At 58.6% G+C, this 14,443-nt stretch overlaps 2 protein-coding genes across 8 annotated transcripts in view; one reads left to right on the top strand and one right to left on the bottom strand.

Moving 5' to 3' along the window:
• The window catches only part of SAMD11 (sterile alpha motif domain containing 11), a 158,919-nt gene extending 151,789 nt beyond the window's left edge, over nt 1-7,130 (top strand). For 4 of the 7 annotated variants that reach the window (XM_068158313.1, XM_068158311.1, XM_068158310.1 and 1 more), the window contains 2 exons: nt 2,038-2,148; nt 5,738-7,130. In XM_068158313.1, the coding sequence (XP_068014414.1) occupies nt 2,038-2,148; nt 5,738-5,983 (357 nt within the window). In that variant the 3' untranslated portion in view covers nt 5,984-7,130. The remainder of the gene's footprint in view (nt 1-2,037; nt 2,149-5,737) is intronic. The other 3 variants (XM_068158317.1, XM_068158314.1, XM_068158316.1) reach the window with 1 other exon arrangement.
• A 3,286-nt stretch (nt 7,131-10,416) lies between these two features.
• The window catches only part of NOC2L (NOC2 like nucleolar associated transcriptional repressor), a 54,724-nt gene continuing 50,697 nt past the window's right edge, over nt 10,417-14,443 (bottom strand). The window contains exons 18-19 of the mRNA XM_068158318.1: nt 13,310-13,444; nt 10,417-10,827 (exon numbers count right to left, since the gene is read on the bottom strand). Of these exons, the coding sequence (XP_068014419.1) occupies nt 10,682-10,827; nt 13,310-13,444 (281 nt within the window). The 3' untranslated portion in view covers nt 10,417-10,681. The remainder of the gene's footprint in view (nt 10,828-13,309; nt 13,445-14,443) is intronic.

The raw sequence follows: 14,443 nt of genomic DNA, 5'->3' as shown, positions 1-14,443 counted from the left end.
CTCCAGCAGCCACTGCCCCTCTCCAAAGGGCTGGCTCTGGGCTGTGCTCTGCTGCTGGAAGAGAATCATAGAATCAGTCAGGGTTGGAAGGGACCACAAGGATCAGCCAGTTCCAACCCCCCTGCCATGGGCAGGGACACCCTACACTAGATCAGCCTGGCCAGAGCCTCAAGGTGAGGCTGGACAGGGCTCTGAGCAACCTGACCTAGTGGAGGATGTCCCTGCTGAGTGCAGGAGGGTTGGACTGGATGAGCTCTGGAGCTCACTTCCAACCCAACCCATTCTCTGATTGCATGAAAGCAGAGCTACAGCAGCACATTTAGAGCCATAGAATCAGTCAGGGGTGGAAGGGACCACAAGGATCAGCCAGTTCCAACCCCCCTGCCATGGGCAGGGACACCTCACACTGGATCAGCCTGGCCAGAGCCTCATCCAGAAGAGAAGCCCTTGGAGGAAACTGAGCTGAACTGAATCCCCCCCTCCAGCCCTTGCCAGAGTGTTCAGCAATGCTGATGCTACACAAGAGCCATGGAGACAGCAGGATCTGGCCCTGCAGACACTTCATCTGGGCCAGCATCCAGTATGAGCTGGGGTGTGAAGCAAGTGCCTCAGAGTGGAGGTGTGGGGGGTTTCAGTAGGAGGAACCAGGCTGCTGCCTGCCAGCTCCCAGCCCCGAGGGGAGCCTGCTGGCTCAGGCACCAAGTGATGGCAGGAGGGAAGGATGGAGCCTGCAGGTCCAGAGGAGGCTGCTGGCAGCCTGGCTCTGCTGTGTGTGTGAAGAGTGCAGCAGCAGGGCCACGTCCCCAGACCTGCACCTTCCCAACACAGCACAGCCTGGGTGGGAAGGGCAGAGAGAGGCCAGGCCAAGGCCTTGCTTGCTGTCCTGAGGGCTGTGTTAAACCAGTGGAGGCCCTGGCACGGCTGGGGCTGGTAGAATGTGCCCCTCTGAGGTGTGCAAGAGGGGATTGGACGTGGCACTTGGTGCCATGGGTTAGTCAGCAGTCTGTGGTGCCAGGCTGGACTTGGAGGTCTCTTCCAGCCTTGGTGGTTGTGTGATTCTGCAGCTACCATCTGCTCAGAGCACAGCAGCCCTGCTGTCAGTGCTGTGCTTATTTGTGTGCACATCACCAGGTTCTGCTTCCCTCAGCTGCCTGGGAAAGGGGGAAGAGATTTGCTGTGTTGATGGTTGGACTTGGTGGCCTTGGGAGAGAGCTTCACCAGCTCTGATGATTCCTCAATGTGAGGAGAAACTTCTTTACTCTAAAGGTGCTGGAGCCCAGGGGCAGGCTGCCCAGAGATGGTGGAGTCTCCTCTGGAGATTTGCAAGCCCCACCTGGCTGTGTTCCTGGGTGCCCTGCCCTGGGTGACCCTGCTGTGGCAGGGGGGGTTGGCCTGGATGATCTCCTGAGGTCCCTTCCAACCCCCAACATTCTGTGATGCCACATTTTCACTTTAGCATAAGGAAAAGCCTCTTTGCTTGGAGGGTGGTGGAGCAGGCTGCACAGAGAGGTCATAAAGCCTCTTCTGGAGCACTTCAAACCTCACCCAGCTGTATCCCTGCACAGCCTGCCCTGGGTGACCCTGCTTTAGCAAGGGGAGGGGGGTTGGACTCCAGCTCTGCAGAGGTCCTTTCCAGCCCAAAGCATTCTGTGGTCAGTGGGAGCTGTGGGGAGGGCTGGGAGCTGTGGGGAAGGGCTGGGAGCTGTGGGGAGGGCAGGATCCTCTCCCCCTTAGTGGTCCCCTTTGTTTGGTGGGATGCTCAACTTGGGGATGCTCTCAGAGTCAAAACTAAACCTTCCTCACTCCCCACCCCAATGAAAACCAAAGTGCAGCTTTAGCTGAGTGGCCTCAGCCAGCCCCAGTTCCCCCTCCCTAATTCACCTTCCCCTGTGTCCCCTTTCCTGTGCTGGCTCCCAGCTTGTGGCTGCAGCTTTGGATGTGCCTCTCAGGGGTCTGCTTCACCACTGAGGCTCTCTGAGCCCTCCCTGCAGGTGTCCCTGGTGCTTGAGCCTGGACCTGTGCTCTGCTTGCTTGCAGGTATTCCGAGAGCAGGCCATTGATGGGGAGACCCTGCCCCTCCTGACAGAAGAGCACTTACTGAACAACATGGGGCTGAAGCTTGGACCTGCACTGAAGATCAGGTCACAGGTAGGACAATTTAAAGCTGTCCTTGGGTGGAACAGGGCTGGCAAGAGGCCTGGTTCAGGGCTTACAGTTTGTTACTCAGGAATGCTTTGTCCCCCTGGTTCCCCTCCTCCTGCATGTTCCACAGTGCTCCTCACCTGGAGCCACTCACACAGCAGCTGCAGGAGTGAAACACCAACAATGTGCTCAGGGGAGACCTTGGTGCTCTCTGCAGCTCCCTGAAGGGAGGTTGGAGCCAGGTGGGGGTTGGTCTCTTCTCCCAGGCACCCAGAACAAGAGGACACAGTCTCAAGCTGTGCCAGGGGAGGTTTAGGCTGGAGGTGAGGAGGAAGTTCTTCCCTGAGGGAGTTGTTAGCTGTTGGAATGTGCTGCCCAGGGAGGTGGTGGAGTCCCCATCCCTGGAGGTGTTCAGGAGGGGACTGGATGTGGCACTTGGAGCCACGGTGTAGCTGTCAGGAGGTGTTGGATGCCAGCTTGGACTTGGTGCTCTCTGAGGTCTTTTCCAACCTTATTGATTCTATGAATGGTTGGTGTCCAAGGGCAGCAAGAAGTAGTTCAGGACAAGTGTTGGAACAGCCAGGCCAGGTGGAGGTGGAGTCCCCATCCCTGGAGGAGGTGTTCAGGAAAGGTGTGGCCATGGCACCTGGGGTCAGGGGTTGGTGGTGTTAGGCTGCTGGTTGGACTCTAAGGTCTCAGAGGCCTTTTCTCACCACAGCAGCTCTGTGCTTCCAGAAGTGGTGGGAGGCAGTGAGAGGGAGGCAGTGAGAGGGAGGCAGTGAGAGGGAGGCAGTGACAGGGAGGCAGTGGGGAACTCCTGACAAGGGCCAGCTCCTGCTTGGAGCAGCCAGGGAGGCAGGAGTTAATGATCAGCCAGGCTGTTCCCACAACCACCAGCCAGCAAAGAAGCAAAGCTGTGAACAGGGGAGGCAGGGGAGATGGTTTCAAATCAGGTAAGCCTGAAAGTAGCCCTGAAGTACCTAAAGAACCAGGGGAAGCCACCTCAGGAACCAGCTGGCTCCTTTTCTCTTCTGGATGTCTTTCTGCTGCCCATTCCCCTCCCAGCTCTCTGGCTGCTTCTCCTTTTTAGTGAGGCCTGAAGCCCACATGCATGGAACACATCTCAGCAGCAGCTCTTGATGACTCTTCCCTCCCCAAGGAGTAATGGAGCAGCTCCTTCCCTTCTTGGCTGTAGCCAGCTGTAGCATTTCTGTCTCTGGCTGGTCACAGCTTGCTGATGGGCTGTGCCACCCTCCTCCCACACCACACCTCCCTGCTTCTGCTCTTTGCTTCATCTTGGTACACTGGAAGTGGAAGTCTGTGGGAGTTAGTCAGGTGCTCCCCTTGAGAGCTGGGGAGGGACTTCCAACAGGGGCTTCCTAGTGCCAGGATGAGGCCAGTGGCTTTGAGCTGGAAGAGGGCAGACAGAGACAGGAGATGAGGAACAAGTCTGAAAAGGAGCTACAAGGAAGCTGGGAAGGGACTCAGAACAAGTGCTTGCAGTGACAGAATGAGGCAAAAGAGCTTTGAGCTGGCAGAGGAGAGATTAGAGCCTGGAGATTAGGAAGAAATTGTTTGCAGTGAGGGTGGGGAGACACTGGAAGGGGCTGCCCAGGGAGGCTGTGGATGCTCCCTCCCTGGAGGTGTTGAAGGCCAGGCTGGATGAGGCCTTGAGCAGCCTGGGCTGGTGGGAGGTGTCCCTGCCATGGACTGGACTTTAAGGTCCCCTCCAACCCAAGCCATTCTCTGACTCTCTTAGGGAGCTGTTTCCTTCCTCCTCAGCAGACTTTGCTGCTGTGCCTTCAGTGATGTTGCTTTCCTTCCTCCCCTCCCTGACTTGGCTCCCAAGTCTCTGCCTGCAGAGCTCTGCTTTGCTCTTTCCCTGCTTTCTGGAGCTGGCAGCCATGGGCACTTCCCTTTCAGCCACCTCCACTTTCCCTTTGCTTGGACCCAGATCTAGCAGCTCTCTGCTAGCTGCTTCATTTGCTCCCATCTTAATGATCAGAAAATAGCTTCTGACAGATGTCAGGAAGAGGCTGAGCTGCTGCTGCAGTCCCCCAGGGGCTGATGCCATGCAAGGAGCTGTGACAGTACCATGCATGTGGCTGCTCTGTCACTCTCCTGGCACAGCTTTCCCCCCCTCTCCCCATCCCACCAGCTCTACCCTTGCTAGATGATGTTAAAACACACACACAAAAGAGAGAGAGAGCAACTTTACTGCTTTCCCTGCAGCCCCTCACTGTTTATGAGGGGTCTAATAAAAAGGTTCTGTGGGCAATTGGTCCCTGGGGGGCAATCCTGCAGGAAATAAAAGCTCTGCTGTTGCTTAAAAACCAGAGAATGCCAAACAGCTCCCAGGCCTTCCCAGCTCAGATCTGGGGACAGGAGGGGGTGGGCAATATGAGGTAGGGGCTGAAAAGAGGTAAGAAACCCTCCCTCCCTCCCTGCTTCCATGCAATCAGGAGTGTTTAGAGCTCTGTAATAAGCAAGGGTGGCTTGGGGGGGGTGGGAGAGTAAGTGGGGAGCAAGGCCCTGATGGTGCTCCCTGGGAATAATGCTGCAGTTGTCTGGGCTGTGAGCACAAGGCTGTGTTTTTGTTTAAGCTTAAATGTGAACCAGCTGGGGAGGTGCTGGAGGGCTGGGGAGGTGCTGGAGGGCTGGGGGGGGCCTTTTGGCCCTTGCTGGGAGGCAAGAACTTGCAGGAGAGGTTTTTTTTCCCCCCCTCAACCCCAGAGGTTGGAGGCTTACAGTTTCCTGTGCAGTTAACAGCAGCTACCCTCTAGCCACATTCATTTTTCTCCCTCACCTCTCTTGTTTTTTAGTGTCCCAACTTCCCCCCCCCCAGCTTCCCCCCCTTCCTTAAGAGCAATTCCTGCTCTGCAGCAGTGGACACTGTGTGCTGTCCTGCTGGCTTAGCAGAGGCAGAACAGAACAGGGCTAGCAAATTGTCCAGCCAGTGGTGCCTGTTAATGAAATAACAGAAGGGGGAGGAATCACTCAGCCCATCTTCAGCTGAAGACAGCCTCTAGGCTGCCTGCAGGAGGAGGGACAGTGGCTTCAAGCCTGAGGAGGGGAGAGGGAGACTGGAGCTGAGGAACAAATTCTTTGCAGTGAGGGTGGGGAGACAGTGGAACATGTTGCCCAGGGAGAGGTTGAGGTATGTCCCCTCTGTGAAGGTATTCAAGGCCAGGCTGGATGAGGCCTTGAGCAGCCTGGCCCAGTGGGAGGTGTCCCTGCCCATGGCAGAGGGTTGGAGCTGGATGATCTTCCAGCTGCCTTCCACCCCAGCCCATTCTCTGTGCCTTTGCTCTTCCACCCAGGCTGGATGAGGCTCTGGCCAGGCTGATCTAGTGTGGGGTGTCCCTGCCCATGGCAGGGGGGTTGGAACTGGCTGATCCTTGTGGTCCCTTCCACCCCTGACTGATCCTATGACACCTGCAGTGTCCCCTGCCCTCGCCGCATCACCACGCAGCTGCTCGAGGTTCCTGCAGGCAGCTGCTCGAGGTTCCTGCAGGCAGTTGCTGCCTCTCCTCTGCCCTTTTAGCCTCCTGCATTTATTTCCTCCTGTTGTTTTTGTTTCTCCCCCCCTCCACAGGTGGCCAAGAGAGTGGGCAGAGTGCTGTACATGGCAGGCTTCCCCATGGCTTTCCCCCTGCAGCCCCCCGGCTTGCGGCCCCCGGAGCGGGAGCTGCCGGCGGCCGAGCTGCGGCCGTCCTCCACGGGCAGCGTGGCCTCCCCCTTCAGCAGCCTGCCCCCCGCCAGCAGGGTCTCCCCAAAGCAGGAAAACGGCAACCCCTCCCTCCTGCCCGGCCTCAACGACACCACCAAGCCCCCCTCCTAACTGCAGGCCGGTTCCTGCCTGCTGCTGGGACTGAGCTGCAGTCGGACACCCTGGAGGGGCAGCGGGAGCGGCCGGCCCGGGCGCCGCCTCCCCGGGCGCCGCAGCGAGGCCAGGGAGGGCTCTCCTGCTTTGCTTGGGTATTTGTTTTGTTTCTTTCCTTGTTTTCTTCTTTTGGATGCATTTGCTTTTGGTTTCCAACACTCAACCCCACACAGAGAAGTTGTAAAGAGTCGGAGGAAGGGAAGCAAAAATGATCCAAAGATGTACCCCGGGCGCCGCCGAGCGAAGAGTTGGAGAGGAGGGCAGCAGCCTTCCCCTCGCCCTTCACCCCTCCTCTTGCTCACCAGTCTGGCCTGGAGAGCCATGGACAGGGACTGGATGGCCTTCAGAGAGACATGGCTGCCAGGACCCCCCTGGCTGTGAAGCCAAGCAGGAAGGGGAAGGCTCACTGCACCTCCCCATGGTCCTCAGCACCCTTGAGCAAAACCAACCCTTCACAAACCAACCAACCACCTTCTCCAAGAGCTCCTCCTCCTCCTCCCTGGCAACTCTCCTCAGCTCCTCATTCAGGTGTCTATGCATCTCTAGCAACTTTGAAAACAATACCAAAGACAAAAAAGAAACTAAAAAGAAAGGGAAAAGAAGAAGAAAGAAGAAGAAGGAAGAAGAAGAAAGCAGAAGAGCAAAGGCAAGGTCCGGTCCATGTTTACTTCAGTGGGGATGGGTCCAGCACTGGTGGCTTGCTGCTGTCTGTCCCACAGGCACACAAGAGAAGAGAATGGACTCTGCCTCCTCCTCCTCCTCCTCCAGCCCTGCAGAGGTTGGAGTGCTGTGGTTGTTTTGGTTTTGGTTTGGTTCCCCCCTCCCCCCCACAACAGACACAAAGAGTTGGTGTGCCGGGGTGGGCCAGAGCCTCCCCTCCCTCCTTCACCTCTCCAAGACTCATTGCTACAGCTGGGGGGTGGGGGATTTGATTTTGGTTGGTGGGGGAGGGTTGTGTTGGGTTGGTTTGGGGTGGAGGGAGGGGATTCTTTCCCAAGCCTTGGCCCAGGGCTGGCTGGAGTTGCACATTGTGGCCTGCTGTGGGGACCAGCAGCCCGAGGAGGGCTGAGCAGGCAGGGGGAGGGAGAAGGCTGCTGGGGGTGAGGGTTGGGGGGAGGGAGGACTCCAGGGGTGGTAGAGATGTTTTTTACTACTGTGAAGGAGATGGGGGGGTGATGATCTCCTGGGACTTGTACAGTTGTGAACAACAATCACATGTGGTACTTCCCTCTCTCTCTCTCCCCCTCCCCTCTTTATTTTTGCCTTTTCTTTGGGTTTTGGTTGGTTTCCTTTGGGTTTGGTTTTCTCTTTTGGGGGGAGGGAGGGGAGGGGAGGGTGGGGGTGGCAAGGTTGCACGTGCTGCAGGTCCTTTCTTTCTTCCCCAACGAGCTTGGGGAGGGTGCCCTTGGCTTCTTTCTATTGTAACCCAACCACCCACCCACCACCAAAAGTCATTCTCCATCACATCACCCTGAGACAGAACAGAAGAGGAGAAAAAAAAAGAGATGATTACTAAGCAGGAGACTGCTGAGGAGGCTGCCCAGCAATGGATTTCAATAAAAAAAAAGCAAAGAAAAGGAAAAGGATCACTGAATGTACCCCCCCTGGGGCTCAGCTTCCTGCCCCAAAGCAGCCTCTGGAGGTTGGGAGGGCTGTGGGGGGGAGTGGTGTCAATGCTTATCATGGTGTCATAGCATCAGGGTTGGAAGGGGCCACAAGGATCAGCCAGTTCCAGCCCCCCTGCCATGGGCAGGGACACCCCACACTAGATCAGCCTGGCCAGAGCCTCAGCCAGCCTGGGCTTAAACACCTCCTGGGCTGGGGCCTCAACCACCTCCCTGGACAACCCATTCCAGGGCTTCACCACTCTCATGGGGAAGAAAAGAACTTCCTCCTCACCTCCCTTGGTGTTGCCTCCATTTCTGGTCTCTGAAAGCTTAGGGGGTGAGAGCCTGGCACAGATTGCTCAGGGAGGATGGTGGAAGGCTCAGCCATGGAGGTTAAGGCCAGGCTGGATGTATCATAGTATGAGTCAGGGTGGGAAGGGACCACAAGGGTCAGCCAGTTCCAGCCCCCCTGCCATGGGCAGGGACACCCCACACTAGATCAGCCTGGCCAGAGCCTCATCCAGCCTGGCCTTAAACACCTCCAGGGACGGGGCCCCAACCACCTCCCTGCACAACCCATTCCAGGGCTTCACCACTCTCCTGGGGAAGAACTTCCTCCTCACCTCCAGCCTGAATCTCCCCACCTCCAGCTTCATTCCATTCCCCCTAGTCCTATCACTGCCTGAGATCCTGAGCAGTCCCTCCCCAGCCTTCCTGTAGCCCCCTTCAGATCCTGGAAGGCCACAATGAGGTCACCTGGGAGCCTTCTCTTCTCCAGACTGAACAGCCCCAGCTGTGGCTGTGAGCAGCCTGCTGCAGTGTGAGGTGTCCCTGCCTGTGGCAGGGGGTTGGAAGTGGCTGAGCCTTGAGGTCCCTTCCAACCCTGACAGCTCTGTGGTTGGTTCCCAACCAGCACCTTGGGGCAGCTGAGTCAGAGCAAGAGGAAAAGCCAACTCCTTCCTTTTCTGGCAGAAAAGGTAAGTTAAGGCTTTTCCACAGAATGGTCTGGGGGGAAGGGAACCTCCCAAGGTCATCCAGTCCAAACCCTCTGCAGCCAGCAGGGACAGCCTCCGCTGGAGCAGGCTGCCCAGAGCCCTCTTGGGCCTCACTTCAAATACCTCCAGGGATGGGGCCTCAACCACCACCCTGGGCAACCCCTTCCAGTGTCTCCCCCACCCTCCCTGTACAGGATTGCTTCCTCATCTTCTGGCTGTGATTTCACCTCCTGAGGCAGCAAGGGAGCAGCAAGCATCCAGGAAACAACTCTTAAGGTGCTCTGGTCCTAAACCTGCTCTTTTCTAGTTGGAAGCCTTTGCCCCTTGGGCAACAAAGTTGGTGAGGGATTTGGAACACAAGCTCTGGGAGGAGAGGCTGAGGGAGAAGAGGATGTTGAGAAGGGCAAGGAAGCTGGGGAGGGGTCTGGAGCACAGCCCTGGGAGGAGAGGCTGAGGGAGCTGGGGTTGCTTAGCCTGAAGAAGAGGAGGCTCAGGGGAGACCTTCTTGCTCTCTCCAACTCCCTGCAGGGAGGTTGTAGCCAGGTGGGGGTTGGTCTCTTCTCCCAGGCAAGCAGCACCAGAACAAGAGGCCACAGTCTCAAGCTGTGCCAGGGGAGGTTTAGGCTGGAGGTGAGGAAGAAATTCTGCAGAGTTGTTTGCCACTGGGATGTGCTGCCCAGGGGGGTGGTGGAGTCCCCATCCCTGGAGGTGTTCAGGAGGAGTCTGGATGGGGAGCTTGGTGCCATGGGTTAGTTGATTAGGTGGTGGTGGATAATAGGTTGGAGTGGATGAGCTCAAAGGTCTCTTCCAACCTGGTTTATCCTATCCTACCCTACCCCATCCTACACTACCCTAACCCTACCCTATCCTATCCTACCCTACCCTTACCCTACCCTACCTTATCCTTACCCTACCTTACCCTATCCTACCCTACCCTCCCCCTACCCTACCCCATCCCATCCCCCCAGGCTCTCTCCCCCAGCTCCTCCCCTCTGTGATTTCTGGAGGGCAAGAGGCTTTAACCAGCTGTAGGAAAACCTCAGGCTGGAGCACTGCTGAAGCTCCCTGCTGCAGCAGCAGGTGCTTGGCCCCCCCTCAGAGAGGGCTGTCAGCACTCATGGCAGTAATGAGGATGTTAATAATAAACCCCAAATTACTAATTTCTGAGGTTACTTCCTCCCACTTCCAGGACAAAAGGTAGCTGGGTGAGTGTCTAGGAAGGGCAGGTCTAGTAATTACTGTAATTGCAGCTGGGAAAAAGCAGCTCTGGCCCTAGTCTAGCTCCAGCAAGGCTCTGAAAGGAGCCAGGAGCCCAGCAGGCTGTGCTGCAGCAGTGATTGGCAGTAATGATGGCTGGAAGCAGGCAAGGAGCAGCACTTGGGCTCTCTGCACACACCCAAGCTGCTGGCACTGAGAGCTGGGGGTGACACAGCAGGCTCCAGGCCAGGAGGGCTTTTGTCTGAGCTGTGCTGCTGACCCCATGAAAAGAGGAAGAGCAGGAGGAGGAAGGCTGAAGGGTCTCCAAGGGGTGGGACTGAGGGAGCTGCTCCTGAGCAAGGCCTCCTTCTGTGTGCAGGGAAGAGACAAAGCTCTCAACCACTCCATGCAGCCCTGGAGGACTTGGTGGCAAAAGGGAGGGGTTGGGGAGGGCTCCAGATTGAAGCAGAGGGTGAGAGGGAAGAGAGAAGAGGACCCTTGGAGAGAAGAACTTCCCCTTCCTTCCTTCCTTCCCTTTGGGCAGCTCCCAGCAGGAGCTGGACCTGGAGCCTGTGCTACTTAAAGCAGCAGATTTTAATGAGGCCTTTTTATTAGCAGTGCTGAGCAGTGTTGCTGGCCTTGCCATGACCACAGTTTGACCAGTACCAAACCCAGAACTGGCAGAAAATGCTCCCCCAGGCCCAGGAGGAGCTCTCTGCTGTGCCCCCCAGGGCTGGGCTGGCTCCTGGGGCTGGGCTGCCCCTGGGCTCGCTCTTACCACCTCTGTGAGGCCCAGCTCCAGGTGCCGGGGGCCAGGTGATGCCAGCAGCTCTGGCAGGGGTGGCTGTGAGGGTGGCTCAGTCCTCATCAGAGAAAGCCAAGTCCTCCACGATGTCCTCCTCTCCTTGGGCCAGCTGCCGGAGGTCAGACTGCGCCATGCCCCGAGGGCAGCTCCTCTGCTGCTTGGAGCCTGGGGGAACCTCAGCAGCTCCCTTGCCTTCCTCTGGGGGTGGAGAGAGGGAGAAGTGTAAACCCTGCTTGCCTGGGAGGGGGAGGCAAGGCAAGGCAAGGCAAGGCAAGGCAAGGCAAGGCAACTCATTACTAATTAATCCTAGCCACTCATTAATCTATTGGCACCACTGCAGCTCCCAGATAGCAGCAGGAGAGCACTGCAGGCAGCTCCTGCTGGGCAGCTCCTGCTGGGCAGCTCCTGCTGGGCAGCTCCTGCAGGGCAGCTCCTGCAGGGCAGCTCCTGCAGGGCAGCTCCTGCAGGGCAGCTCCTGCAGGGCTCCTCCTGCAAGACAGCTCCTGCAGGGCAGCTCCTGCAGGGCTCCGAGGTACTTGGGGGCCACAGGAGAGGAGACCTGAAGCAGAAAGACAAGAACTGGAGGAGGAAGGAGGGGAGTGAGACAGGCAGTGCCCCCAAACCTTCACCCCTCCCAGCCCAGGTCAGCCTTCCTCAGGGGAGGTGTGAGGCTGGGCAGGAAGAGCTGAGGAAAAGCCCTTGCAGGGAAGAGCAAAGCTGCCAAGCTGAAAGCCAGCCCCAAGCTCCCTCCTGGGTGAGCCAAGAGAGGGCAGAGCACAGCTGGGAGCTGCTCTCTAGGGGCTGGGGCCTGCTCAGGTGCCCAGTCCCAGTGCTCTTCCCTCTCATCCCAGCAGTGTGGCTTGAGCTTCCTCCACCTTGCTTCCCAAGGGAGCCCCTGCAGCCCATCTGTGTGAGGCTCTACCAGCACAGCATCTGCTCAGCACCAATTCTTACCTCTGGGCTTCCTGCCCCCAGCCCCTCACAGGCTGTGGGGGGCAGCAGCTTTGGGATGTGGCTGCCTCTCCTCAGCTCCTTGGGTCACTGAGCTCCCTGGCTCAGCTGCCAGGTTCTGCCCCCACCCCACTCCCCAGAAGGGACAAACAGCTACCTCTGGCTGCACCTCAACCCCCTCCTCCCCCTGGGGAGCACCAGCCCCCCAGAAGTGCCTCTGCAGGCAGAGTTCTCCCCCAGGGCCTGCTGGGGAGGTGGGAAGCTGTCATGGCCACCATGCCTGCAGCAGGCAGCCCAAATGTGTGCTCTGGTGGAAAGGCACAGCAGGAAGGCTCAGCACAGGGAGTCTCAGCCTTGGGAAGGGTGGATCTGGCTGGCTGCAGCAGTGCCACAGGCCAGGAGCAGCCCAGGCTGGCTGGCCCTGCTGGGAGCCTGCTGGCTCCATGCTGTGCTCCTCAGCCCACCACCAAGGGAGCTGGCAGGAGGGCTGCCAGCAGGAGGGCTGCCAGCAGGAGCTCCCCCACAGCCCAAGGAAGGGATGGCTGTTCCTTCAGCCTCTCTCTCAGCACTCCAGTAGGCAGGGGGGGGAACCCTCACCCTCCTCACCCCTCCCAGCACTGGCAGAGCAGGCATCAAAGCCCCATCTCTCCCCAGGGCTGGCTGTGCATGCCAAGCCACAGCCATCTGCCATGCTGCATCAGTCACATTGCCTTCTCACTTGGCCTCTTTCCTTCCTGCTCTCCCTGCTCCCCAAACTAGTAAAGAAAGCTGCACCCAGGAGCTTTTTGTGGCTGCTCCCCACAAGCACACATCCCAGCCTGCAGCAGGGTGAGGAGCAGAGCCTTGGCACCCTAAGCAAGTGGCACCCACACAAGAAAGCAGCACAGGGCCCCTGGCAGGCCCAGCTCCTGGCTGGGATGCTAGCTGAGGGTCTTGGCAGACACAGGCAGGACTGAACTCACCCTGGGGTGGGGAGCAGGCTCTGGGGCTGGTTGGGGCTCTCTGTGGCAGGGATGGAAGGGGAAGGGACTCTCTCCTCAGCTGCCAAGAGCCTGGCTTGGCATCCAGCACAGCCCTGCTGACCCAGCTGGCAGCTTTCCCAGGTAGCCACTGAGCTGTTCCCCTGGCCAGGAGCATGGGGACTGGGGGGTGGGGGGAGTCCTCATGCTGACAGCCACCCCTCTCACCAGTGGTGTCTCTGAGCAGCAGCAGGGATCAGGACCAAGAGCAAAGGCTCTGTGCACTGCTTCAGGAGCTGGACATCAGCTCCTGCCCTGGGAGGAGCTGTTGGGAGGCAGCAGCTGAAGGGTTAGCCCTGTGCAGTGCCCCCAGGGCCGCAGGCAGTGCTGCTGGGAGGAGCAGTGCAGGGCACCCTCCTCACCCCCCTGCCTCTGCAACCTGTGGAGAGCCTCCCAGCAAGGTTCCTGCACCCGGCTGGGGGAGGCTGCACTTCAAGAGGCTGTTTGAGCCTCTCTGCAGGAGGGCCCCTGCAAAGAGATGAAAGGGACTGGTGGCTGTTAGAGCCAGGCCTGCAAAGACCTTAACCCTTTCCCTCTCTCCTCAGTGGCAAGGCAGAGCTGCCAGCTCTCCCTGCCCTGCCCAGGGCCCTGCTGCCACCCCCAGCAGCAGCACAGGCAGCAGAGAGGACACAGCTGCTTCCTGCAGGAGCCCCCAGAGTCAGCAGTGCTGCCACAACTGCCCTTCCCCTTGGCCCAGCTGCACTACTTACCCTCTGAGTCACTGGCTTCCTCCACTTCCTCCTCATCCTCCTCGATTTCATACTCCCCTTCTTCATCATCATCATCCTCACCATACTCCTTGCTGCTTGCTTCTGAGCTGTCATCTGATGCCTGCTTGCCTTTGCCTGCAAGAGTTGGAGTGTCAGTGGCACAGCTGCAGGATGGCTTCATGGCATGGGTTGGGGTTGGAAGGGACCTCCAAGCTCAGGCAGCTCCAACCCCCTGCCCTGGGCAGGGACCCCTCCCACCAGCCCAGGCTGCTCAAGGCCTCATCCAGCCTGGCCCTGAACACCTGCAGGGAGGAAGCAGCCACAACCTCCCTGGGCAACCCCTTCCAGTCTCTCCCCAGCCTCCCTGCACAGCATTTCTGCCTCATCTTCTGTGTCTCTGTGCTTTCACCTCCTGAGGCAGCAGGGGGTCAGCAAGCAGCCAGAAGACAACTCTCAAGGTGCTTTGGTCCACCAGGGCTTCTCCCTCCTTCCTCCTCACTCTGCCTCCACATCCTCAAGCTGGCAGCCCCCCCCCCAGCAGGAATTCTGCCCCTGGGAAGCAGCAGCAGCATCCTGCTGGGCAGTGGGAGTCTGAGCTCCCCTTCCACAGCCCTGGCCCTCCCTAGCTTGCCCCTGATCACTGAGGGAGAGAGGAAGAAGCCTGCTCAAGCTCCTCAGAGGCACAGCAGCAGCTCATGTGCTCAGAGAGAGGCTGCAGGCAGGCTCCCTGCTCCCCTTCACCTGCCCCAGGAGGAGGCAGCCCAGCACTCTCCCTAACCCTGACTCCCCCCACAGCCCAGTGCCACAGTGCCTCCCACAGCACCAACCCTCTCCCTGCCACTGCTCAAGGCCAGCAGCATTGGGCATGCTCAGCCCTACCTCCTGTCCACCCAGGGCAGCCTCACTGCCCTGCCTGCAGTTCTGCCCTCAGCTGCTCCCAGTGGCTCTCTTGGTTTGGGGCTGATGTGAGCTGAACCAAAGTCATAGTATCAATCAGTCAGGGGTGGAAGGGACCACAAGGATCAGCCAGTTCCAACCCCCCTGCCATGGGCAGGGACACCCCACACTAGATCAGCCTGCCCAGAGCCTCATCCAGCCTGGGCTTAAACACCTCCAGGGCTGGGGCCTCAACCA

This window comes from Melanerpes formicivorus, unplaced genomic scaffold, assembly GCF_026170545.1.
Source record: "Melanerpes formicivorus ecotype bairdi unplaced genomic scaffold, bMelFor1.0.p_v2 SCAF_39, whole genome shotgun sequence".
NCBI classification, from domain to species: domain Eukaryota; kingdom Metazoa; phylum Chordata; class Aves; order Piciformes; family Picidae; genus Melanerpes; species Melanerpes formicivorus.
The sequence above is the reverse complement of the archived record's forward strand: the minus strand, read 5'-3'. Positions and strand labels throughout refer to the sequence as shown.